This window comes from Oenanthe melanoleuca, chromosome 5 (assembly GCF_029582105.1).
Source record: "Oenanthe melanoleuca isolate GR-GAL-2019-014 chromosome 5, OMel1.0, whole genome shotgun sequence".
Lineage (NCBI taxonomy): Eukaryota > Metazoa > Chordata > Aves > Passeriformes > Muscicapidae > Oenanthe > Oenanthe melanoleuca.
The window spans coordinates 55,330,385-55,357,749 of NC_079339.1; the positions used below are offsets into that span (position 1 = coordinate 55,330,385).

At 42.7% G+C, this 27,365-nt stretch overlaps 3 protein-coding genes across 5 annotated transcripts in view; 1 reads left to right on the forward strand and 2 right to left on the reverse strand.

The window, feature by feature from the left end:
• The window catches only part of SLC38A6 (solute carrier family 38 member 6), a 37,967-nt gene extending 23,541 nt beyond the window's left edge, over positions 1-14,426 (reverse strand). For both annotated transcript variants that reach the window (XR_008840553.1, XM_056491877.1), the window contains exons 1-5: positions 14,217-14,426; positions 13,581-13,702; positions 12,804-12,877; positions 8,670-8,722; positions 5,826-5,865 (exon numbers count right to left, since the gene is read on the reverse strand). Coding sequence is in view for 1 of the 2 variants with exons in the window: in XM_056491877.1 (XP_056347852.1) it covers positions 5,826-5,865; positions 8,670-8,722; positions 12,804-12,877; positions 13,581-13,702; positions 14,217-14,384 (457 nt within the window). In the remaining variant the exon portion in view is untranslated. The remainder of the gene's footprint in view (positions 1-5,825; positions 5,866-8,669; positions 8,723-12,803; positions 12,878-13,580; positions 13,703-14,216) is intronic.
• On the forward strand, positions 13,892-22,295 carry TRMT5 (tRNA methyltransferase 5). Of its 2 annotated transcripts, none has more exons than XM_056491876.1 (5): positions 13,892-14,074; positions 16,037-16,686; positions 16,983-17,107; positions 18,549-19,203; positions 20,237-20,554. In XM_056491876.1, the coding sequence occupies exons 2-5, from the start codon at positions 16,128-16,130 to the stop codon at positions 20,317-20,319; spliced, it is 1,422 nt and encodes a 473-aa protein (XP_056347851.1). In that variant the 5' UTR covers positions 13,892-14,074; positions 16,037-16,127; the 3' UTR covers positions 20,320-20,554. The 2 variants fall into 2 exon arrangements, with proteins under 2 accessions (XP_056347851.1, XP_056347850.1); XM_056491875.1 differs by lacking the exon at positions 13,892-14,074 and adding an exon at positions 14,522-14,618 and having other exon boundaries at positions 20,237-22,295.
• A 146-nt stretch (positions 22,296-22,441) lies between these two features.
• Positions 22,442-27,365, reverse strand: part of MNAT1 (MNAT1 component of CDK activating kinase) — a 116,027-nt gene continuing 111,103 nt past the window's right edge. Inside the window, exon 8 of the mRNA XM_056491879.1 lies at positions 22,442-23,608. Within this exon, the coding sequence (XP_056347854.1) occupies positions 23,488-23,608 (121 nt within the window). The 3' untranslated portion in view covers positions 22,442-23,487. The remainder of the gene's footprint in view (positions 23,609-27,365) is intronic.

A 27,365-nucleotide genomic window follows, 5' to 3' on the forward strand; every position in this document is an offset into this window, starting at 1 on the left:
TTATAAATACACACAGCATGCATACATTATTCAGAATGTCTGTGCTGTGCTACCAATATTGCTTAACATCAAGCATATGTGCTCCTATCTGAAAAAAACAGTTGCTAGAGAAAAGGTTGTTAATTAGTCCTCAAAATACCTCTTCAGAAGTAGCCCAAACTTAAAATACATGGGTGGCTGTTTGGTTAACAGAAAAAAGTGCAGCTTTTTCTATTATTCTCCCCAAAAAGAGACCAAGTGCTGAAGTCCACAGCAAGGATATTGGAGAATGTACAATCAACTTAGAAGTAAACATAGAACTTGTGGTGATAAATCCCTTCAAATCATTTCATTGAAGGGACTGACTCTTTTGCTTAACTTTTCCTCATCTGCCACAGCAGATGATCATACAGAGCCCTATAAAGATGTCCTGCATTTTTAAGCACTGTGCAAAGATGGAAACAAGCTCCCCTACAAACTTCCCACAGGAGAAGAGAGGGCAAGTACTGGTTTTAATATTTCCTATTAGTGGAAGCTTAGCTAAAGAATGTTGGGATAATTTATCTGGTTTTAAATACAGATGTAGAATGGAGAGTGTGACAGAAGATGTAATCTTTGTTCATAAGGAGAAATTCCAAGAACTGAAACAGGTTATCAATTTCTTTGTTTGTCCTTTCTGCTCCCCTGCTTCCTTTTCCTTCTATCTTTAGCTTTTACCTGAATTAGTCTGGAAATTACTTATGGCAAGCTTAAAAAACCAAAAAAATCCTTCCTATTGTACACAGAACACACAGCAAGCAGATTTATTTTGCTAAAGGTTCATTAGTTATAAGTTTACATTTATGCTGAAAGAATAGAAAAGTTTCCAACATAGCTCATCACATATTCCATTCTGTAGTACAGTGAAGAAATGTATTTCTTACATTTATTTTTTTTCTATTATTTGAAGCAAGCTTAATATTCTTTACAATATCAAACCTTCCAAAAACCTTCCACTCACTGCAATACAAAAACACAGGAGCATGGGTCATCAATTGTTAAATTAGTACAGGAGCTGACAAACCTGCCCTTAATTAAGGCAGCTCTGCACTGGAAATCCTCACTTTGAATCAGTCAGGATAATTAGGCTTTCAGGTCAAAAGTAAACCACGCTGTGAAAACAAACATTTGAGTTTGTTTGAAAACAGAATTAGGTTTCCCATACTTAAAGGAAGCTCAGTAATTTCTTAAGGTAATAAGGATGCAGGTCTCAGCATGTGAAAAGCTGTATTTTATTTTATTCCTCCAAAATTTCCACCATTCATTAATTTTCAAAGTTTCTGAAATATTGTTCTCGCTGGTTCCACAAAGGTTAATTCCCATCCACCCCCTCAGTATGAAAAAATATTTCCTTTATTTCAGTTTGAAACAAATTTTGCAAAAACTGCAGAATGGACGAACTTGGGGGTGGGGGGGGTAGGGGAGGGAAAAAGAAAAAAAAGAGAAAAACATGAAAGAAAATAATTTGCAATTAAAAAATGCTCAATTAGCTTGATAAAAGAGGGGAGGTTTTGCACAGCACCTGTAAGCAGGCACTCACAGAAAGCACACGTATATGTATATACATACATATATATTTACATGGGAGGGAGGTAAGTTAAATATTTCACTGTTCACCTCAGCAGAACAGAGAGGAGGGCATGTGGAACATAGCAGGAGAAGCTGGAGGCTCCCGGGCTGCCGGCACCTCTCCCGGGAAGGCGGCCCAGGGTGTGCGGGGCCGGGCCAGGCCAGCAGAGGGTGGTGCTGCTTCTTTAAATAGCGGCTTTTTGAAACATCTGCTTTGCACAGCGCTACGCCTCTCCATTGATTCCGGGAAGCACACGACTGTAAATACGAATTTAGGGTGTCTTACACTCACAGCAGGGTCTCTGTGTATTGTCTGTCACCTTGACTGTATTAACAGGCCATAAAATCTACAGAGCAGCATCACCCATTGGAATGAATCCTGTTGCTTCCAGTCACTGCCGAGGATAAAAATCACTCCAGGGATACAGAAGCAGCTTTTTTCCCTCACTACTGATTCTTACAAAGAAGCAAATTGTGTACCTTTGAGGACACATTGTATCCAGAATATTGAAACAAAAAAATCAAAAAGCACCAGTTACAGAAATTACACTGAATTAAACTATATTTATATGAGAAAATGAGTCTTTGCAAACTTAATAGCTGTCTGGAAAGTTCTGCAATGGCAACCTGAGTACAAGCCAAGGGAGATTATCTGAAGAAACTGGAAAAATAAATATTGCAAAAAACCTCACAGAGACCACCTAAGCTACACAGTGGTACTGCAGGTTCTACTGCAGCACTGCTAATAAATTTTAAATTATTAAATTCCTGTTCTCAGCAGCTTGGACTGATGTTTATGTGCATCACAGCCACATCTCAGGCAACAGTGACCTTCAGCTGATGGCAGCTCCAGCCCTGGGAAGCACGCTGGAAAACTCCACATGCTTCCTGCTAGACCTCAGTGCTGGGATTTGTTAGTGTTGGCAACAGGCTGAGAGCTGCTCTTGTGCAATACTTTATTGTGTTTGTCTCCATTTTTCCACCAGCCTTGCTAAAAATCAGCCCTTCTCTAACTTTATTGCACAGGCTTTAGGAGTCCTGCTTGGGTACACAGCTGTGGACTGTCCTCCTTTTCAGTCACATCCACAGAAAGGACAGTTCTAGAAGGAGAAATTGCTGTCCCCCTTCCCAGCTTCAGAAAGCGCCTAGGAACCTCACAAAGCTTCCCTGTCAGGGAAGAGGGAAGGGCTGTGTGATTCCCAGCCATGGCTTTGGCCCACTGTGCCTCATCCATCACTTCCTAGAAGCACAACACTATTAAACAATAGCAGGGAATCCATCCAACTCCAGCTGCTCCTGGGAAGGATGACACGAAGAGCAGCAGAGCTGTAGAACTCGGCATTTCCGACAGCAGCCTCTCTCTCCGTGTGTGCCTCCTGAAATTCCTCAAGGGCTCTCTCCCTTCTTTCAGGACACCTGACACAGAATCTCTTTAGAGCAGTGAGAAATGGACTTTGGGAAGATCACTCAAGAGAAAGATGTGTGTGATATGAAAGGGTTAGGAGGAGCAGATGAACAAACTTGAACAGCCTGGGAAGTGCAATTTGACAGTTCCCTTTCTCCTGTGCTCTTTGCACCCACATGTGCCAATCAACCCTTTCAGAAACAGGCAGTTCATGTGAAACTAAGCACTGGTCTTTTACATTAAAGGGCTGCTGGATAGGGTAAAAAAACATGAGAAATTGAATGTAAGAATTAGTAGCACTGGCCACCCCATTCAAGCTTTTGTTTTCCCTCATTAACAAATACCTACATTACAAGAACATATTCATTATAAGGAGAGCAAGGCAAATGTTCTCCAAGTTTAGTGACTCTAAGCTCTACATAGTCTACAAAGTCTTTTGAGTTATGGTATTAAAAGGACTCTAATTTACATTTGGATATTGAAAAGTTAACTCAGTATCCTGCTGCATCCTTAGTTAATCTTAGTACTTTAATGGATTTTGGTATTTGTATTATGTGGATTAATTAAATGTCTTCCAAGGGACAATTAAAAATCTGCAGGAAAAGCTGAATACTCATGTCAGAGATGCATGTAAAAATTCCAAACAATGTACTTGAAAACTTGAACCTTAATTTGACCAATCAGTACCTTCCTGCAGCTGTACAAAAATGTTTTTTTTTTCCCCTTGGGTATCCTGTTAATAGAAAAAAATCGATTCCCCTATCTATACAAATCCCTAAGTGTATGCAATTAGAATGTCAAATTCAAATTTGCACATTAAGCTTTCTTTTAAAAGAACACAAAGATGACAAATTGGAAAGCATAACTATTAAAATTATTACTAAGATGCTCTCTCCACCACAAATTAATGTAAATCTCTTCTGCATTTTGACTATTTTTAGAAGGGATCAGAGCAAACTTTAAAAAAAAGCCCAGACTAGATGTAGATAGTGACAATAATCCTGGTAAAGTTGCTTAATCACAAGTCATCTCTCATTATCTCATGCTCTCTAATCACTTCTGAAATAAGATACCATATGATGCAACACACCCAGGTCTGATGATGGAAGAGGTAACACAAAACAATTTTATTTTTAGCCTTCCTCTGAAATCAAAGATGTTGACAGTGTCTGGATGTCTGCCCAACAGGCACCTTATTCCTGGTTCCTTCAGCCAGACAGAAAAACAGAAAGAGAGGAACACTGTAAACCAGCACAACAGGCAGAGCCCAGGTTTTACACTTAGTCCCAGCATGAATCCCATTCAGGACAAACTACACTCCATAGTTTTCCCATGTAAAATCTGCAGAAGGACCAGAAAGACAAGTAGAATTCTTTTCTTTCCATGCAGTTCTTTAAGAGGCAAGGCTGTGTGAGAAGTTAACTCTTAAAATCTTATATATTTTTAGGAGCCTGTCAGCCTGCAGTACAGTCACCTTCAGAGCTGGCTCCTGACACAGGGAACTTGGACTGCAGCATCCAGCATGCACTGGTTTGGGGCTCTAGAGTTACTGAGCTGAATTTTATTAAGAATGGTACAGAGGAGGTTATGAACTGTGATGAGGAAGAAATGAGAGTTATATTTCCTTTGACAACAGAGTCTTGTACAAGATCTCAGAATCTCCGGAACCTGCTCTGTGTATCCCTCCTTCTCTTGTTCTGTTTATTTAGAGGTGCATTCAAACGGGAAATTAAAAGATTTTTCATTGCTACAGAACATCCTCTAAAACCTGTATGAATAAATAGTCCTTAATCTTGGAATTGCTATGGTCACTCCTGCCTAAGATTAATGCTTGGATTTTTATAGTCATTTCATTTGAGCAGCTTTTATTATATTGGAACTTCTAGTTTATGAAAATATTCCAAGTTTATCATGAAAGACAGTTACTTTGTCTAGTTCTAGGTGTTTACACAAAAACCAGCAGTCATTGAATTATCTGGACTTGACAGGTAATCTTAAAGGAAAGAACAGCACTGGAATGCTGTTTCCTTCTGTTGATGTATGTGAACATGGGTATCTGCTTGATGGTAGGGAACAGAGGAAGGATCGTTCAGATAATTCCCTCACTTAAAAGAAGGCATCCAAAATATTTACAAAAAAAGAAAAATTAAAATTGTTGTATTAGATTACAAATTGTTCTGTCTACTTTCAGACAAATAATTTCAGACAAATAATTTCTAAATACTTAGCAACTGTCAAGTATGTGAGCAAACCTGAGTAAGAGTTCAAGTACAAAACCAGGGAGTGTTATTTTATTATGCCATGTACCAAGGAAGACAAAACACGAACAGTGGAAGTGGACAGCCCACGTGATGTAAGTCAGCAAGATAAACAAGTCCCTCAGGAAACAAATTATTGAGCTAAAGAAAACAAAGCTCCTATTAATGCAGAACACATGAAACATCCACTTGCTGCATGAATCACTAAAAGCAGGTTCCAACAGTGAAACCCAAAACACATGATCTGATAAAATGCAGCTACCAGATACAAATGTACAGATCAGCAGAGAGGAGATGCTGCTTCCTGAGCCCCTTCCTCATGTCAGTGCAGCTCTAATGAATGTGCTCCACTTCCTGGGATGCAGCAACAGGCAGGGAATCCACCCCCCAGAATTCCCCCATCTATCCCACAGCCCTTCTACAGCCCTTCTGCTTAGCACTAAGACAAAAGCCTTTCCCTTAAGTTTTCTGTCCTTTTATGCAGTTTCTTAAAAACACTTTAATTGTTGCCTTTGGTGCTCGTGGAGCTTTGAAGCCAATCACACAGTTAATATTGAGCATATGAAGTCTCTTACCTCCAATATTCTGGATAATTATTGTAGTTGCAACAAGGACCTATAAAAAAATTGATTTCTTTAGAAAGGGTAAGGATAATTAAAATCATATGTCTATAGCAGGCATAAACCACATGTGTATTATCTTAAACACACCAGATGTAGCAGTGATAACTAGTCCTGAAAGGATGGGAATCTTCTCCTTAGTGAGGAGTTTAACACATGGAAACCAGCACAATTTCAAATGAATACGGAAACAAAAATTATTCCTGAAAATACCACGTTTTCATTCTGAGACAAAGCAATTGTAATTATACTGTGAAGCCTGTTGTGCAGAAGAAAAGGTTTTTAAATCACTGAAAACATAAATGCATTCTAACTGATATCAGGTGAAGACAAATAAAAATTATCATTTATCTCTGAAAAGACAGCAGAGATTTGTACAAGCTCAAGTGTACTTCCTTAGACTGTCAGGAATGTCATTGTTTTTTTAAACTTGTAAAACAGATAGACTTTTCCTTAGCACTTGTGATTATTCATACTAGACTTATATGGAAGCAAAAATGATCAAAGATTATTAAAATACTTGTCTGAATAAAAAAAAAATTAATTTCCAATAAAAAAAAAAACCTAAAAGTGGCTATAAAGTTTTTCCAATGTTTTCTTTTGAATTTAGCTCTAAAATACCATGATCATCAGCTTCAGTTTTCTTTCTATCCACTGCTTTTCTTGATATAGGACATTTGCTAAATGAGTGCTGCCATTAAGTCAACTTGGAAAAAAATTAAGCTACAGTAATAATAAGAAGCACAATTTTGGTTTTTTGAAAAAAATAATGTCAGATTTTAAATTAATTCAGTCAGTTAAAAACTCACCAAGGAAAAGAAGAAAAATAATTATATCTTGGAATTTGCCACAGATGGAAACAACTAGTTCACACCTTTGGAAAGGAAGAATCAGCAGTTTTCCAACAGCAGAATATTTCCATTCTTACAAATCTCAGAAAAATACATTTGAAAGGAAATCAGCAGGTGAGTAATTGCTCTACTTCAAGAGTAGTTTACCAGTAGTTTACTCAAACTAAGCTGCCAGTTCAAGTAAGTACTGCTGCAGAATAAAAAAAGAAAAAAAAAAAGAAAAAAAAAAAGGGCACCTGTGCTTGACTGAAGTGAAAAGTATTCAGGGACAGGTAAGAATTCAAAATGGTTGTGGTGAAGTAGAAAAACCTAAAAATCAACAAGATCAGCTAAAAGCAAGATATTCAGGAAGGAGACCTCAAATACATAAGAGTTACTGGATTGCAAAGAGAAAACAGTCTGAGATAACACAATCAAAAGCAGCAAAGCCTGACTTGCATGTGAGTTTTGAGAAAAGTGTATAAATATCAAAGATGCTTCAAGTGACAAACACAACTGTTCCAGAAAACATCAATTCACCAGGAAATCTTGGTGAACTTTGATTATTTTATCAAAAGAATAGCTTCCCAACACATGGAAATATTCCAGTGCTCTCCATGCACACTGAAAATAAAAGGCCAGATAATTTTCAACATGGATTACTTAAACTGCAAATTATGAAGCAGCATATTAAGAAGAATTTTAAAAAAAGGCACATGTTGACTATGATTTGAAGGTGTGAAATCTCCTTCACTTAAGCTTTTAAATAATAGATTAGACAAGCATCTGCCAAAAATGGTTTATGTATGTTCAGTGCTGCTTCAGGGTAAAGGCAGAAAAAGTCACATTTTAGTTTCTTCTTAAGCTCTACATTTCTATGACTTTTTCACTTAATGGTTCATGGTTAATGTCTGTAGAACAGCTCCTGTAAAAAATAACTATGTCATATACCTTGCTATTATCAAGGTTTATTATCTCTTGAGGTTGATCACTTCTTAATTTGATCAATAAATATTGATCCTCAGACCACACTCATGTGCTTATTAATGCTAATGGAAGCCTTACAAACACCTGATAGCTCAGGTTTAATTCTCTGACATTTAAATACAAGAAAGCAATCTCTAGCCTGTTAAGCCAAAATAATGTTTAAAAATTTGCATTTTTTCAGTAAAGTATTTAAATCACACTTGTGTGTGGTAAAAACCTGTTTTCAGTAAGGTGTAACTGGAACTCAGAGCACAGAATTCATAATTTAAATGTGCAGTATTCACAGGCAGTATTTCCTGTACATCCACTGTTACTGAATAATGTCACTATTAGGAAAAATACTCAGAACACACTACAGAAAAATAATAGCTAACATTTTGATTGCTCTTATATCAGAAATGGTTAAGTTTGATAGTGGTTTTGTTTGGTTGCTTTTGTTGGTTCACTTGGTTTTTTGGGTTTTTGGTAACCATGAGATAGAACAAGTAAGAAACATTCATGTGAACAGCTTATCAAACAAAAGGAAACAAATACATATATTACATGTACTCTTAGTTGTCCCTATTGTGGAAAACCCATGAAAAGCCATCCTTTATCTTAGATCCCTATTAAATGCTAAAACACCCACAGCAAATCCATCACTTACCTGCCTCTTAACACTTTTACAACAGAGGTAAGACTGTATCAAATCTGAACCTTGAGCCAACCTGACAACGTCAGTGAGCAGATTTGTACAGACAACTAAAAGTGAACACTGACAGGAAAGCAGCACAAAATCCTGCATTTAAGGAGTGTAAATTTAACTGAAAGTTTGGCTTCCACAGAGCAGACACACAAACTGAAACCAAGTGAAAAGCTTGAGCACACTACAGTGTCAGTAATACACTACTTATTTCATTTATGTCTCTTTACTATGCAAAGAACAGTTGCACATGAGAAGCACGAGATCAAGGAAAAAAGCAGAGGTAAAAATGAAACTCACCCTTCCAGTTGATCCAAATGCAAACAGGCCAAGGTCTTCATAAGAAGTGACAGCTATTAGTAAGAAGAAAAAAGAAAAGAGCTAAAATATCTCTAACTTGAAAAGCTTGAAAGCTCTATTTTTCTGTTTTTCTTGAAAGCCCCTTTTTCCCCTTATTAAATTAATAAAATTCAGAATTAAAAAAATATTTCATAGTATTTTTTAACTTACAAAATAGCTTTTATATACACCTGTACTCCTGCTACAAAATACAGCTCAAATATTCAGAGACTCTTCAGAAACTCAATTTAGTATTTGCACTTGCAATACTTAAAATATAATAGTAGTACATTAATGGCAAATTACCTTCTCCCAGAGATTTTCCATGTGGGTGAAGAATTATGAAATTAGCATTAGCAATTAGATATAAGATATCTCCGTATTTTATTTACTAAAACAGAAGGTTTTTTAAATTAGATGACAACAGAGGATATATTTTCATCTTCCTACAAATATAAACACCACTATCTTTCCAGCTTTTAAGAACAAGGCCCTATCTATTTTCAAGAGAGCTGAAGGCAAACATCTTCTTTGGTTGAAATCTATAATTAAAAATACCTAAAAGAAAACCCAAAGCAAAACAAAAATCCTGCCCTTACCTGCACTGGACTCACATAATTACATTAAAACAGTCTGTGGTTTCCTGTATAATTTTGCTGGGTTTTAGCTGAAGCTCACTTCTATTATTGCTCGTAATCCAAAACAATCCTTTCTCAGAAAGAACTCATATTATTAAAGCCTTTCATTGTAACTCTGTATTTTGTTATTTGTTATTAGAAACTCAAACAGTATCAAAAGGATGAATGTTTTCTGAGAAACACCACTCACTTTCTTGGGATATAATGAAACAGCTGTGAATGCCTCGGAGGGTAAAATTAATCTCAAACCCACATTATCCTGTTGTCAGGACACTTGGTTTCTCCTCCTTGGTTGTGTTTGGTGCAACACTGTTCCTGCTCCTGTCACATTTTAATTGAGGGCCCAGCTTTGCAAGCTGAGCTTTTCACGCCTGAGTGAAGCCCCATTCTCTGAAGGAAATGACACAAGACAGGGGGGACACAGGCACCTCACAGAGATCAGATGACAGGACTGGAGCCTCAGACTTGCCCAAGCTTAGGTGGTTTTATTTTATTGAAGTTCTGCAATCCATCAGATTAGTGCTCCAGAGAGTGAAAGAACAAAACAAAAACAAAAGCAAAAAACAAACCCAACAAAACTTCCTAAATTTTCCCATATTATTTTCTCAAGGGTAATGTTTCCCATTCTGCTCTACTACAGGCACCAGCATACTACGATAATATAAATGAAATAACAAAATTAAATGAGCCAGAGTCAGTGCTCAGCATAAACCTGGACTATCTCTAACAGATATAATTAAACAAATATGTCTCACTAGATTTTACCCTGTGTTTTTCCTAATTTCTGTTTATAAAGTAGCTGATCATGAGGAAAAAAAAAAAAAAAAAAAAAAAAGCATTTTAGGTAGCCATCTTCATTGCCATTAAAAAAATCAGTAAAATAATAAACATATTTAAGAGCAAGTTGTTTTTACCACATAGTAATAAATATACAGCACATATGTACGAGGAGCTATCAGAAAAGAGAACAAAATTTTCTCACAATTCCAAAAGAGCAACATGAAGTCTTATTTTCTGTAGTAACTGTTTCTGTGAAACTGGGAAGCCCTATTACTTGATCACATCACTTTTGTAATTTCAAGAATACATGGAACAAAATATTTAGTGCAATTTATAGAAAGATAAATAAGTTCTGCCTGATTAGCTTAGTATTTTATCATTATTAACACTCCATGGAAATTATCCCTTTAAATGTAAAGGGCCAAGTATATATCAGCAATATTTGTGACTAACTCCTAAAACAAAAAGAAAAAAGCAGCCACAAAACTTCAAAGTGCATCCCACTTAAATTCCCAATTCCTCTGCTTTACAGAGTAAGCTTAGCCTTTATCAGCCCAAAACAACACAGGTCATACTGAATTACCACCAGGACAAACACTGACTAAACTAATCTCAACTCAACACTTGACACATGGAATATTTTTTTTGCTAAGCCCTTTGGCCTACACAAATCACTTGATTTTGTCAAAGTCCAGACTAGCATAACTGAGGACACTTCTTTATTTTCTAACTGCAGCTAAAATGCCTGTGCTTAATAAATCCTGGCCTGTTTAAAATGGAATTTTAAACATTTTAAAATGGAATTTTATTGTGCTTTCTTTTCAGAAGGTGTTTTAGAGATCATCTCTTTCCTAAATAATAATTTACAAATACTTTCAACAGTTTCTCTTCACCACCCTTTAAATTCTTCTAGCTCATTCTTAATACAAAAATACTAAAATTTCCTTCCAATTTTTTCCCATGGCTGAAGTTTAATACTGTAGCACTGTTGATAAACTAATATAGATTTTTTAAAGAAAAAATTTAATTACCTATTTTGAAATCAAACATGGGCAGAGATTTTACTTTGTCAAGGTACAACAGGTTGTATTTCCCACTTTTCAAAGACAGTGTTCCAAGGGAAAACTTGGAACACTACCTAACATTTAATTACTTCAATAGCTGATGGGAATTATAGGAAATATAATCTCAAATCTTATTTTAAAAAATCATAAATCCAGCAAACTTATCCAAACATAGTTCTGGTGCAAGTCCTACCTGCCAGCATTAGGTGATAACTAATTACTAGTTTCAGACAGGAGAAATTCTTCATCCTGACACTTCAGCTGTATGCATTTCAAAAATGCTTTTCTGGGGTGGACTGTTGCCTTTGGACAAGAACTGAGGAGTTAAACCCTTCTTGCATATCAGGCCTCTGAGTTTAGAACATCCAAACTCTTCTTACTTCAACAGACTTAAATCCTTAGTTCCCTCCCTCATCAAAATTCTTTTGCAAGAATCTCTAATTACTTTTTTACTAGACAACAGCTTAATACCACTTAATGCCCATAAAATACAGAATTTTCAGCCTGAAGTAAGAGGTTAAAAAGGCCATTAAAATTACCTCAAGTCTCCCTTCTTTTTTTTTTTTTTTTTTTTTTGCTTCTCATGTACCTCTCTAGCTATGTGTTTCAGGTTCTGATTCCTTTCTAACAAGCAGCACTCCAAAAGGAGAAAAAATTACCAAAGACTTAATCCCAAATCATCAAGCAGCCAAAAATACCAACCATAAAAGTAACCCTACCTCTGAGGGGTTTTTTTTTAAGAATGTATGAAGATGATCACTCAACAGGTGGGGACAGGAGCAGCAGATCTAGGAATCAGGAAGCAATCATCTGAGAGACCAAAGGCAGCTCAAGAAAACAAAGCCAAGGAGGAAAGAAGCAGAAGCTTTCTCCCACCACCTTTGAAAAGAGAGGAAAACAGATGAGAGGGAAACAATAAGCAGAGAGACTTCCTGCTGTAGCATGATCTTTGTGTAGGAGAAGTCAAGGAAGGACTCAGTTGTTTCAGTAGCAATTAAAAGATGCAGGAATTAAAACATGATCAGATTTGACTGCAGGTATTAGAATGCACTATTTGAAGTGTCTCAAAGCAGAGCAGTTTCCAAGGACTGCAACATGACTTCTCATTCAGCATCAAAAATGCTCTATAAGCTGCATTTATAAACACCACAAGAATAATCCAATATGATTGGAAAACCTGAAAGGTATCCATTTCAAATCATGGACAAAAATACATGTACTGCTCCTAGGAGAATGAATGAAAGGCTTCTATTTTATTGCTCTGAAGCATTCACTGAAAGCTAAAGCACACACAGAAGTAATGAGGTTCAGACAGCACCAAAATAATTTTACTGCAGAAATACAGGATCTCTCTGGAAAGATAAGAGAGGCATTTAGAAAAAAAAAACTAAAACTAAAATTTAGAAGCCAGTCAGCTTGGCATTGGCATTTCATAAAAAGACTCAAAATCATGTTCTTACATGGCAGATATTAATTGTTAAAAACGTTAAATATTTCAAGGTTAATCAGTCAGACAGCACTGTTAACTGCAATCTTTATAGTAGGTCATGTCTCTGTGATAAAATTGATGAAATATTTCAGAGCTCACTGTTAGATAAATCCTTTTCACTTACCAGTCTGAGTGCACATACTGAGCAGAAGAAACACAGAGTAAGAAGCAAGGCTGGCAACAATCAGCAGCAAGATACTAGAAACCACAAAATATTCACAATTAAGCGCTTTTACAGAACAATGCACTGTGGAGATTTAAGAATGCTACTCTTGCAAGAACTAAGCTACAAGATTTCCTCATTTTATGGCTTGTATCTGCTGACTATGGTTCACGTGGTCTCTGATCTTCCCAATACTTGCCAAGTTGCCCTGGTGTATGGATTACAGACTGGTCATAACCATGGGAGTTTGTGTGTGCACATGTTTACAAACACACATCCTCCAGTGAAGTGCAACCAATGCTTAGGAAATGGTCAAAGTGACAATTCCGGTGACTTTGGCCCCATTACCCACAGTTAGAATTTGCAACAAGCAGAAGTGCAAACAAAAGCAGAAGTTGATTCACAGTTTTCAGCCACATATCCATCCCATTCCATAAGGCCCATTCCTGGAACTAAAGGAGATCAGAGTTTTGAAAGGAAAATGTCAATCTATCAGGAGTAATGGCCAAGAAATTGCCACCCTGTGGCAATTTAATGCAATGTCTGGGTAGGACTTATGTTAGGCTAGATCTGAATGACTAAATCAAAAAGGGGAAGATCTTAATCAACAGTTCTGAAAGGCACAAGCTATTTATTTCTTCCTTAGATCTGCACAGGATTCTCAGTAATCAAGTTCTGTTCACTTTAAACCTGCAAGACGAGTTTAAAAATTAGTATATGCATAAACTGAAAACTTACCTAAACCCCATGATCCCTGTGTTGGCCATGGCATAGGATAAGCCAAGTATCCCACTGCCCATGATTGCATTCATTAAGTTAAACACTGAGAAAGCAAAGGAAGAACCACGACTTGAAGAAGTCTGTGAAAAGGACAAAAAAAATAAAGTACAATTAGAAGAGGTGTTTTGATCTTTCCTAAAATGACATTCGAAGGAGGGGGCAACAGTCAACTTTTCCTTCTTCAATTGAAAACCTCACTTCTCATTCCAAACCGACGCAAATCCTTGCGCACACGCGATGCCGCCCCGCAAGCATCACAAGACGCCCACAGCCTCTGAGCCCAGCAAAGCGGAGCGCAAAACGAGCACAGCAAGATCCACGGCTCGGAGCGGGCTCTCCCTGCCTGCTCGCCACAGGGGCGAGGGCACATGGCCGCACTTCCAGGCGCTCAGCAAGCAGGGAATCGAAAGGATCAGGAGCAGCGATGGGACCATCGCATCCTGCCCCTCCAGGTGAGCACCCTCTCCCCGGTGCTGTCACCCCCGAGCCGCCCCGCACAGCCCCGTCCTCTCAACCCGCGCTCCCCGCGCTTCCCTCAGCACCCTCAGCGCAGCCCCCTCAGGGCACTCCCTCCCCGCTGCCCCTCACACGCACGCTGCCCGGCGGCGGCGGCAGCAACGGGGCGGTCTCCCCGTTCTCCTCGTCGTCGTCGTCGTCGTCGTCGTCGTCGTCCTCCTCCCGCCGCTCGCGGGTAGAGAGGTACCAGCCGCGGGCGGGCAGAGGCCGGACCCGCTCGGACCCCCGGGGCGGCGCCGCCGCCATCGCCCCCCGCGCCCGCCGAGCGCCTCTGAGGGGAGCGCCGGGGGCGGGGCCGACGGGGGCGTGGTTAATTTTGGGGCGTGACCGCCACTAAGGGGCGGGGCCGTTGCGCCCCTTTCCCGCCCCGCTGAGGGGACAGAGGGGCGAGGCTCTGTGGGCGTGGTCACCGCGTCGGCTCCGCCCACCCCGGCGCAGCGGCGATGACGCGCGCGCCCGGCGCGCGGGGCCCGGCATGAGGTGAGGGCGGGGGCGGGGGGGGCTGAGCGGGGGGAGAGGATTCCCTGCGGGGGGAGCGGGATAAACGGGATAAACGGGGATCCTGTGGGGAGGGACAGGATGGTGTCTCTCCATAGGCGCCTTAGGAAGGTGGCGGCAGTGACCCCCAGCCAGATCCAGCGGTGCGGGCGGCTTCATCTTGTGGGTTTAATCCCGAGAAGCGACAGGATGACAGGACATGGCCCCAAGCTGCGCCAGGGGAGACGTAGTTTGGACATTAGGAAGAATTTCTTCACAGAAAGGGTGATCAGACGTTCCAATCAGAATTGGAACGGTGTCCAGCAAAGTGGTGGAGTCCCTGTCCTGGAGGTGTTTGAGGAACGACTGGGCGGGGCACCCGTGCCCTGGTGCTGGTGCTCGGTCACAGCTCCACTCCGTGATCACTGAAGTCTCCTCCAGCCCATCCGATTCTCTCATTCTGAGAACCCCCCGTTCCCACCCCCAGGACAATGCCCCAGGGAAAGCACGGGGGTGCTCAGGCCTCTGGAGGAGGGATTTTTCCTGTGCAGCAGACGTGAGGAATGCAGTGTGTCTGAAGGAGCTGTGCTCTGCCAGAACCCTGGCTTAGAGCTGTGGGAGATGTGAGGAGTCCCGGCGAGGAGCCGGGATTTGATGGGAGCAGGAGCAGCTTTGGCAGGGTTTGGGCACTGCAGGTTTGTGAAGGAGAGAGCACACAGCCTGTTGTTACCCTGGAGAGGGGCAGGGCTGAGAACAATTTCCTTGCAGAGCCTCTCTCTCAAAACAAGCCTTTAAAAAAGTCAGGAGAAATGTCAGCCTCCAGCCCCACCTAAAGCGTTGGTTCCTGCCTTGGAGCAGCCAGTGCCAAGGCACTACTGATGCTGCTCTGAACTTATGGGGGACATTGCATTGAATTAATGACCTTTCTGGCATGCAGCTCATGGAGCAAAGATCTTACAGAGCATGGAACCCCTTACACTGGGGCATGGGAGGCTCAAATCATCAGAGTGATCATGACCACTGTTGCTAATAACTGTTTTCTAGCAACCACTGCTTGGTAATGAATTTTACCAGACACAGGAGGGATCCAACAGGAGCAGGATAAAGACAGTAGAAATCTTTCCATTTGGCTTACTGAGATTAATATCACATTTATTAGAACAAAGAGAGGTCATTGTTTTTTGGCAGGAGGGGATTATCTCACTGCTTGAAGTGAGTTAACGTTTGAGTCTAAAAGTACATTTGCAAAATAACAGAAATTTGCAGCATATATTTCATAATAAAGAGCTTTACTAAACTATTGTGGATTGTTTGGTACAGATGGAAATTCTGGTTTAAGAGAACAGCAAATCCATGTGATTTGCAGCCTTTTAAATGGAATGATTACATAATGTCTATAAAATGAATAATTCCTCTTCTAGGACTTTGTGGAGATTGGGATACTGTGCCAGACTACTGAAAACTAATCATTTTAGGACAGCTGCATCAAATACATCATTTCCAGCAGTTTGGATGCTATTAGCACAACATTCTGGCAGAATACCTGGGCTCATTGTAGTAGTAAAAAAAAATACTTTCTTCACAATGCCCGAAACCGTGGAGGATAAAACTAATCCAGAACTGTATTTGCCACATCCTGGAGTGCGTGGGATGACACTGCTCGACAGAGAGGCTTTCAAAAGGACAGTGGTTGTTCCAGCTCTTAAAGTCAAGAAGGAAATTGTGCACAATGTGCTGAAGTCCCTAAAACAATCAGTACTGCAGCGTCCCGGCCTCAAGCGGGTGGTGGAGGACCCAGAGGATGAGGACAGCAGATTTGTTATCCTGGATCCTTATAAAGTACCAGAATTCTCATTGGGAGAGTCAGAGCAGCAGGTCCTGAAGCAGCTCAGTGTCCATCCTGAGGTGTCCAAGTACCACCTGGAGCTGACCTACGAGAATTTCAAGTCGGAGGAGATCCTGCGAGCCGTCCTTCCCGAAGGACAGGAGGTCACCTCTGGATTCAGCCGTGTTGGCCACATTGCTCATTTGAATCTCAGGGATCACCAGCTGCCCTACAGACACTTGATTGGTAGGTGAAACAGCTCCTCTCAGGAAGGTGTTGGTGGCATTTGGGTATTGTTTAAAAGTTACTGTACTGAGAGGCACAGTTCTCTCACAGTGAGGTGCTGTCACTGCACTGAGCCCTGGGCCAGGGTGAAGTCTGTGCCTTGGAAAGGTCACAGTGCAGCCCTGAGTCATGAGAGGGAGGTTGCTCCAACACACACTTACTTTTGTTAATTTAGCTGTAAACAGCAGGTTTGCTGTGGCTGTTGTTGAACATTAAAAGGTCCCTTAACCATAATTATCTCTCACCCTCTCTTTCAGGCCAGGTTATAATGGACAAGAATCCAGGAATCACGTGTGTAGTGAATAAAACCAATATTATTGACAGCACATACAGGAATTTTGAGATGGAAGTGCTTGCTGGAGAGAACAACCTGGTGACCAAGGTACAGGCCTTCCCCCCCCGATATTTTAAATTTAATGTGCTAAAACCCAAAGGCATCTTCTGGAGAGATGTGTTGCAAGGATGCTGCTGAGGCCGTTCCTTTGCACAGTGCCCTTCCTGACACCTGTCTGAGCCTGAGGGTTGGATTTCCTTCTGCATTCCTTTGTCCTGCTCTGTCAAGGGCAAACTCAGCCATAGGGAACAGGAAGGCATGTATTCTTCCAAGTTCACAGCCTAGATTTAATGATGTGCTTTTGATCTAAGAAAATCCAGTTTCCTAATTTCACCAAGCCTTATACAATGGCTGGTACAGAAATTTTAATCCCACCAACTTTGCAACTTAGGCAACATGTGCCTTTGCCTTTTTCCTGTCAGCAGCAAGACAAACCTCCTGTCTCCTCTGCTCTGACATTTATCAGGTGTAATCACTGTGTAACTACCAAGTGTTCTTCACATATTCTTCTTGTCTGTAGCTGGAAACTTGGCCACTGCTTCCACAAAAATATTTTCTCTTATCTGTTAGCAGCTTTATACTTTCAAAGGAGAAAACATGAGATTACCAAAAAACAAGGTCGACTAGCTTGGTGGAACATCCTGTTCATGCAGAGGGAAGGCTGTTGGATTGTCAAGGCAGCAGTGACAATGGAATTTTATGCAGAGGGTGTCACCAGGCATCTGGCACACCATGGAGGTGCATCAAGCAGTGCAGAGACACTTCAGGGTGTTTCTTGCTGGCAAAGCAAGCAATGTGGGATCTGGATCCCCAGTTACTGTACTTTGGAATCAGACACATGCTGGTTCAAAGAGAGTATTAACTTGCATCCCGTTCTCATCTGAGTAAATACTGTTCCTTTTCAGGTCTGTTCTTAAGATAGTGGTCATCCCAAAGCTCGGGTTTGGATCAGTTTCCAGACTCTGTCACCTTGGGAGATGAAATACAGTATTTTTCAAGCTGCAGAACTGGCTCCCAGTGGCCTTGAATTTGGCTGACGGTTCCTGTTCTTGGGCCTATCATTCTCAGACACTTATTTACTGTGTGCACTCCACAAAGGAGGGCTTGAGGTATCCTTCCAAGGTCTGCTTTCAATAAAGGAGTTGTCAGCCAGCCACAAAGCTCTTGAAAACCCTCAGGTTTTTTTAGGGTCATTTTAAGTTTCTGCTTTATTTCCACCTGGTGATTGAGACCTGCACATAGCCAGCCATGGGGATTGACACTGGGGACATGGCTGTTTCTGATGAGTTGACTGTTGATTTAAGATCTGTTTATTTGATTGCTTAGTTGATCTGTTTAAGATTCATGTGTGCTACCAGTGGGACAATACTGATGTACACATTACCTTTTGATAAGGCACCTTGGTTTTTAATTTTCTGAATTAGTGATAATACTTAAATCCTCCTGGCATTTGAATACAGAGGCTTAAGCAAATGTTTTGGACTTGCAGGTCAAAGAAAATAACATTTCCTATGAACTGGACTTTTCCAAAGTGTACTGGAACCCGCGCCTGTCCACGGAGCACGGCCGCATCGTGGAGCTGCTCAAGGCTGGCGATGTTCTCTTCGACGTCTTCGCTGGGGTCGGGCCTTTCACCATCCCAGCAGCCAAGAGGAAGTGCAGAGTGTTGGCCAACGACCTGAACCCCGAGTCCTACAGCTGGCTGCTGCACAACTGCAAGCTCAACAAAGTGGACACCAGGGTCAAGGCATTCAACATGGACGGCAGGGCCTTCCTGCAGGGGCCGGTGAGGGAGGAGCTCAGCAGAGAGCTCCCGCTCCTGAAGGAGGAGCAGAAAACCAGTTTCCACATAGTCATGAATTTGCCAGCTCTGGCTCTGGAGTTCTTGGATGTTTTCAGGCATCTCTTGGTTGGGGAGCCCTGCAGCCCTGCTGCCCTTCCCACTGTGCACTGCTATGGCTTCTCCAAACACAGCAACCCAGCCAGGGACATTCAGGAGCGAGCGGAAGCTGCGCTGGGAACCTCCTTGGCTGGGCGCTGCTCCACGTTCCAGGTCAGGAACGTGGCGCCCAACAAGGAGATGCTGTGCCTCAGTTTCCAGATCCCAGCAGATGTGCTCTACAAGAGGCCCTGCCCTGATGAAGGTAAGGAGCAAACCTCCCATGTGGGATTTGAGGCTGCACCTTGTGCTGGCTCGGGCTGGTCCCACCTGCTCAGCCCTGGGCCACTGCAGCCATGTGACAGGGGTGTGGGTGTGGCACTGAGCCCGAGGTGGCAGGCAGGACCCAGTGCCTGCACGTGTGCAGCAGCTGCAGGGCTCCTTTGCTTTGGTAACAGCAGCCTGCTCCTCTGATCCCAGCATGAGCCTCCCCGGAAAAATGGTGGACTGGACAGGATCACCCCACAGGCCATAAACCAGACCTTTATGCCTCAGGTCGTGCACTGGGGGAGGATGGGGACTCAGTGATCCTTGTGGGCCCTTCCAGTGCAGGATATTCAGTGGCTCTGTGATCTAATGCCAAGCACACATCTCTGTTAGCTCAGCCCTTCAGAACTGGAGCTGTGTTTTTGCCCAGATCAGTGCACAACCAAGGGACTGCTCCCAGCTCTGACCTTCTCCTTGTGCTCACACAGACTCAGTAGGTCTGGAGTCACCACAGCAGCAGAATCAGCTTCTGTACCTGATTCAGTTTGAGACACTGATACCCTTAGAGATCTTCAGTGCTGAATTTGGTTGTTTTGTGGGGTTTTTTTGTTGTTTATAATTGTTCCTTTGTTCTTAAAGTACTTCTAGAAACTGGTTGGTTTCAATGATCTTGGGCTTTGCTCTACATGTCAAAGGGAGCAGAGGGAGGCTCTCAGTGTGCAGTTACATGAACTGGAGGAAAGGAGGTTTTTATAAAGCATTAATGCCATGAAACTTATTTTTATGCTGTTATCGGGTAGCACTGAAATGTAGGTCAAAATGTAGCTCTTACAGGTTTTTTGAAAGTCTTTTTTGGCATTCAAGACCCCCCATTATTGCTCTAAGAGTTTTCATTTGTGACTGTTAATTCTGATTTTAACTCTCATCTCTTCCTGTAAAATCCTTTAACAGAGTTCTCTCTTCCAGAGCTTGTGGTTAGGTCAGTCTGTTTACTGTGCATTAAATAACTTACTTTTTCTAACCTTTTCCAGCCAAACCAGCCTCGAAACGTCTGTGTACCAGCCAAGATCCTTCAGAAGAGAAGGTCCTGAGTTGCAGACCAGAGCTGTGGTGACTACCTTAGTTTGTGTCAAGGGAATTTGGGGTGTCTCTGTTTTACCCCTTGAGTTTTAAGGAGCAGACCTATGTTCCCATCGAGTTTCCTTTGGGAGCCTTGCTTCCTGCAGTCACCTTTCCTTCTCCTTGTGGGATTAATTGAAATTGTTGTTACTATAAAAAATTAAAACTTTATTGTTTTATAACCAATGTGTTTTGGTACTTCCCTGCTCTCTGTTGTTTCATGCCCTGGGCTAACTCAGTGGCAGGGCCTGGGTTAGTTTTCTCCTGTAGCATTTTGATAATGTGCAGGTTGTAGGGAGAACAGATTTTTATGTCTTGTTGGGTCTAGCAAGGGTACTTATATAACCCCTGCCCTGGATTCTGCCTGACAGATGTTTTGGTTTCAGAATATTGGATTATGGTTAGCAGATACACAAACAGCTCTTGGGTAAGCAAGGTAACCTTTCAAAAGCTTAACCTGAGTTACCAAAAGGGCCGAAGAGCCAAATATCCTGAGGTTTTGAGTAAAAAGTGCTTTTTAACACCAAGATTTAGTTAGGGATTAGTTGACTCCTAACTTTGTGTTTGCCCACGGTTAGAGCCAGAAAGACTCTAATGTCTTTTGCACATTTACAGATGAAGTTCATGCTTGCACTGCAGTTCCAGGCTGAAACCAGCACCTGAAAAACAGTTCTGTCCTCCTGAAACTGTGTCCTCCCATGGCTTTTGTGCCTCGGCCCTCCCAGCTCTCCCCACCTCTGCCTGCTCCCCTGCTGCAGTCCCTGGATGATCTTTCTGGCTGGCTGCTCATATTCTGCAGGGATTTGAGAAGCCTCTGCCTTTGATTTCCTTTTCTTACCCATCCAAACTATTGTTGGGCAATGTCAACCACAAATAGTTTATTTGGCCAGAGAACTCGGCTCGCCCTCTCAGTTTCAGATATTTTCCCTCAGCCCAAGCTCCGAGCTCACGCCCAGCAACCAGATGTCTGTCACCCTCCTGGCCCTGCTGCTGTGGCTCCAGCCCTGAGCCTGCAGCCTGCTGCATTTTTGGTTCTCACCCAAACACCACCAAGGGCCATGGATTTGTTTTGCTCGTGGCTCCGTGTCACGGCCTTTCCTTCCCTTGGCTGCACAGCCGGTGTTTGGAGGGAGCCCTCGCAGCCTGGTTCCTGCAGGGTCAGGTTTATCAACCCCCAGGGAGCCATCCTGACTCCCCTGGGTGTCCTGATTCCTCCCTGGCCTGTACTGAGCCCCAGCACTCCTGCTTGAGCATCCCTGCAGCTCCAGCCTGGGAGTGCTGTGCTGCCAGGCACTGCTGTGGGATCCTGCCCTGCTGCCTGTCCCGTTTGCTGACACCTCTGCTGCTCTCCAGCTGCTCCCTCTGCCTTGCCACAAACACCTGAAGGCAGCTCCTGCTCTCTGAAGCCCCCACAAACACTGCTGGAGCAGTGAGGCCCTCCACCACCCTGGAATGGTGCAGCCACCCTGGGATCACTGCCTGTCACAGACCCTGTGACTTCACATTGCTTCATAGCTCCATTTAGGGCTTGGCACCACTGCACCAACAGAAACCAGGCTTTGATCACCATTTCTGGGCCAGGCCTGTAAAATACATAACTCTGATTTTCACTAAAGCATCCTAGGGAAGGGAGGATTTGAACTGGTAAAAGTTAAGGACTGAATGGCAGTGCTCTTCCTGCAGCATAACTTCAGTTTAGATCCAGTCTAGCAGATACTTCACTATATTCATAACCAGGGTTTTCCAGCTTTCTGTGCAGTGGCCAATTCTGTGTGCAATAAATGATAAATAATAGCCAAGCTACATACAAGTAAATGAGTGTGTTGAAATTATAACTATAATATACATATGCACTTGTGCATTCATTAGGGCATGACTGGGGCTTTACAAAGTGAATACAAAGAGATCATTGGCGAGGTGCATCTTTGCCAGTCTAGGTGAGCCTGGGAATGAGGAGAAGAGGGAAGGATCTGATCTCTTCCTTACATTCTCATCTCTTCCATAACATTCCTTGTCAGCAGTGCCCAGTTCTGGGCACAACCACGGGGATTTCAAAGAGCAATGGAAATTTTGCCATCTCCCCCCGTTTCCTATAAAAGAAAACACCAAGTCTGGAATAGATCTCATTCTTCTCTTTATTACAGAATACAAAAAATACATCCATCTAGTGCACTCCTCAGAGCAGGATTCAACAGCTATGAGCAGGGGGCCTCTAAAACATGGCCCAGGGTGGCTGTCCTGAGCAGCTTCCCATGTCCTGCAGTTGGTCAACGTTCCATTACAAGGAACAGGCAAGGAATACAAAAAGGATCACATCAGGTGTAGGGATCATCCCTGAGACCAAAGGGAGGTTCCCACATAAAGAAGCTCTGCATTTATGACAGAAAAGTTGCAAATGGAGATAAACAGGAAAAAAGCAAACACAGAAAAGCAAAACAAACAAAAGGGAACCCCACAATTCTGACTTCTTCAGTGACTTGACCTTGTATCGAGATTTCTTAGATTGCTTCTGGAGCACCTCAGCTGAAAGACTTTGAGCTAAAGATTTGTTTTCCAAGCAAAGGTAAGAACCAAGTGACACATGGAGGAAGGATCCCACACAAGTGTTGTGTCAGCATAATTCTAGAGTTTCTCATCTCATCCAGCTGGCAGGAGGAAAAACCACTTGTCTAAACTGGGGAAACTAGTTTTATGGGAAGAAAATGTAGGCTTGAATATTGACACTAAATGTTATAATCAAAATGGCATTTAAATACTTGTGCAAATAAAACCCTGCAATAAGAGTAAAACCACAAACTTTATTAAAGTCTGGCTTTATTTTAAAAAAAATTTACAAGTGTATTTCTTTAAGCCTCAAACGTACACAGCTGAGTTATTCACATCTTCCATTAGATGTGGCTTATTGCTTCAGCCTCCCTCAGCAAAGTGCCACATGACTAACGAGTTTCCCCCTCCACAAGAATGTTTCTACCATTTCACAAAGCTCTGGTGCAGACGGGGTTTGTTTTTTCCCTTTAACACTTGAAGGCAGCTGGTTTTGCACCAGAGGGGTGCACAGAGCAGTGAGTGCAGCCCGGATGGCAGCGATCCCGCCCCACCTCTGCTGGCTGGGCTGGCCCCTCGCCCTGCTGGGTGTCCCTTGGTCACAGCTGGGGCTCCCTGGCTAGCTGGGGTGCCAGAAGAGCCCGCTGAAGGCGTCCTGCAGGGCGCGGTGACAGGCCAGCGAGGACGCGTAGCCCCCAGCCAGGTCCTGCGGAGAGGCAGCTCGCACGTGGGTGAGGTACCTGCAGCAAAGAGCAGCAGATTCAGAGCAGGGAAACACATCCAACACAGGGCATGAACACATGTTCACAGGGCAGCGAGCTTCAGGCTACTCTTTAGGAGAAACAAGGAGATGGAGGTGCCCACTGCCCACTGGACACATCAGGATAAAACTTCCATGAGTTCAAACAATGATGCACCTTCAGCCAGCTGCCCCAACCAGCGCTCTGGTGGCACAGGGTTCAGGGCACCCAGGGGTTTGTGTCCTCTGTGATCACCCTGGGGATGGTTATCTCCCCACTCCCACAGGTCCTGCCAAGACAAGGACACCACCAGGAGCTTTCCTGCACTCCCACAGGAACAGGAGGGTTTCACCTCTGCCACTTGATGCCAGGCACTCCCCCAAGCTGTCTGTGCCAGGGCTGAGCTTGCTTTGCTTGTGACCTGTGCCTGGAGCCCACTGACCCTGGGAATCAGATCTGTGGGGCCATCATTTTGGCTAAAGAAGGTTCTAAACTTCCCCATTAATTAGGCATCATCACCCATTGCAGAGCCATCTAATTCAACCCAAACCTTCCAGAGTGTTGAGCTGACATGGAAATAGGAGTTGACATGGAAGCAGGAGTTGACATGGAAACACAAACACGCTGCCTGTGCTGGCACTGCCACTCTTGGCTCCCTCCAAGGGCTCCACCCCAGCCACACACGCTGAGAGCTCCTGGTAAAGGATGGCTTCATCCCACACTGGAACCCCACAGCTCTGGCACCCCATGAGACAGGTACAAGACAGATTCTCCATGAGTTTTACACCCAAACCCCATCAAACAGCCAGATCCACAGCCCTGCAGGACCAGCATGAGAACCATCTTCAATCCTGACCACCAGACACAGCCCCACAAACACAAAGAGCTTTCCACAGGGGCTGTGCTTGAGCCGCTGTTTTGATTCCTCACTTGGTACATGTTGCTCCTGGGAAGGTTGAGTCATTCCACCTCTGGCTTGGCAATCCAAGCATAAACTTGCAAAATGCACACAGCCTTTTATAATGTTATCCTGAGAAACCTAAACCAGCTGCACTTTTGGCAGGAAAATACAGGACCACCAGTAAAATATCCAAAACAGTTGCATCTTTTAATTTATGACTGTACACTGTTTCCATAAAGAGTATATAAAACAGGTCAGATTTTATAGGTAAGATGTAATAAACAGTCATACCCACTGATGCCATAAAAGCATAGAAAAAGAGATTACTGAGAAATAATTAATTACAGTTTTAAAAACTGTATTTCTTGCACCTAATAACAATGCACAGACATGAGCAATGTTTCTGAGGGATTCTTGGTGAGATGCTGAAGCTGAGACTGAATTTACCTCTTGTGCCAGATACTGGCTCCCATCAGCACAGACAGGCAGGAGAGCACAAAATAATAATAAATAAACCCTTTTAATAGTGCTCAGTCCAAAAGAATCTACAAACACAACAACAAAGATGGTCCCATCTCTTAATTTGCAAAGGGAGGTGGTCTGCAGAGAGCTCCTGATTTGTGGCAGCAGACATTTTATGGGTTTTAATTTTTTTTTTTAACATTCTTGTTACTTGTCCCTTAGTATTTTAAGAGGAAGATCTCATCCTTCCCAAAGGACTTTTAAAACTGCTGTGGGAAACAGGAGCTCCTTTCCCCAGCCAGGAATGATGGGCACTGACAACAACAAATAATTTCCTTCAAAACGCTGGTGTGAAACTACCTCTACCCTCCAAAACAGAGAGTCTTATAAAAATCAGTTCCCATCTTGGTTTTCACTTCTATCATATTTATTTCATTGCACAACTTCATTTTCCCCTCATGCATGAAACAGTCCAGTGAAAACAGGATTATTTTACATTTCATTATTTTAAAAGGTTGATTGTGTCTTTCTCATTACTTTTCTTATCTTCTCTTTCTTATATATCACTGAAAGGACAAAAACAGTCTATTGTCTCCCTTTTTCTGAGACATCTGAAATTGGAGCACTAGTTTCATAACCTGACTTCCAGCCACTGCAGCACTTGTTTGGGAGGTGATCTCTGAAGCAATACAAAACCATTGCCAAAAAGTCCCCCATCGACTTTTACTGCACAACCTGCCCTAATTCTCCTTACTCCTGTGAAACGAGCACAGCCCGCTGCTGGCTGTCAAGTGAGGTCTTTATTTTCTTGTTAAGTATCTGAACTTCTGCTCTTGACCCATTTAATTACTGTGGTACACCAGGCAATTGCAAAGAATCTGCCACGCTGAAGCCACACAATGAGAAGCGAATGGTTTTGCCGGCTTTTCCACGCCGGTCCCCATCTGTGCTGCCTGATTCCAGCCATCCCCTCCACAGGAGAATCTCTCTGAACTGGATTCCTGGGGTTTCTGGCAGAGGTCAGCACATCTTTTCATGTACACCTTTACAACAGCAGCAGGAAGAAGTGCTTGCCAAGTTTTATTTCCAAAAGGCCGAGCTCCGTTAGGTCTTGGGACCTGGAGGTAATTGCTCTCACTAGTTAGCAAATTCCAGCACACTGGGTCTGTTTTTCATAGGTTTATTTTAAGTACCTGTAAATCTTATAAGCAGAAACCAGGAAAAAGAGGTTTGCTTTTTCTGGTGCACAGTTTTTTAATGTAACTTGTTTTTACTGAGGGCAGACTAAACTCTGAAGTTAAATAAAGCCTGCACTATTATTTCTGAGCAGGGCTAAAGGGCTGTGTGTTCCCTGGCCCACCATTTCACACTTCCCATTCCCAGCAATGCCTATGCTCTGCTTCAGGCTCTGCCCAAACAAGCCCCCTTTCCTGGGCTGCAGCCTTTGCATGTTGATCTTCCCCGTGAACCTTTCACGTCAGTTAAAACACGTCGTATTTTGTTCTTCACGAGCCTTGGGGGGCTCATTCCTGACCTTCAGCTTCTCATCACCATGGAGGGGGTGGGAGGAAAAAAACACCAAAAAAACCCCTCCTGTTTTCAAGGGAAGAGGTGTAATTCACAGCCTTGGTGTGGAGGTTCAGAATCAAGTGGTTGTTCCTGGGAGGGTTTTCTTCATGTTTTCTCTTTTCCCAAGGCTGTGTCACAATCACTTCACCAGGAGAGGCTGGGACAGGAGAGCTACATGGGCTCACCTGGCAGCAGATGTGATCCCCTGTGCCTCCCAGCATGGCCCAGGAGCCCCAGTTCCCCTGGCACTGCTCCTGCTGAGAGCCAGAGGACCCAGCAGCAGCTCAGCAGCACAGCAACACCCAGGGCCACTGGCAAACATCCCCTTACTGCTCAGCAGGGTGGTCTTGTTCCAGAGAAATTTGGGAAAGATGTCAGAAACAATCAGAGAAACTGGAGAAACAGCACAATCAAACCTGGCTAAAATAAACACCAACCAAAAACCAAACAAAGCTAAAAACCCCCACCTAAACAAACAAAAAGAACTAAACATACAACCAACAAACCCAAACCACCCCATAGTATGTCCCTTCACTCATCCAGCTGAAAGTACCAATGCTAGGGATTATTTCACACCATCTTCCCTGCTGCCCAACATAAATACACTCCCAGGGGGGGTTCTGCAGATGCACCACTTAGAGATACTTTTGGAATAACTGTGTATTTGGCAAAGATTTTTTTTTTACCTATCAGGTATTTTACTAAAGTGAAAAAAAGAAAAAAGTTGTTTGACAGAGGAAAAAAAGGAAATAATTCAATTCTATTCCACAGAGTAGATCTACTGCTCATCTGATTATCCACAGTATCCAAGACAGAAAGTAATGG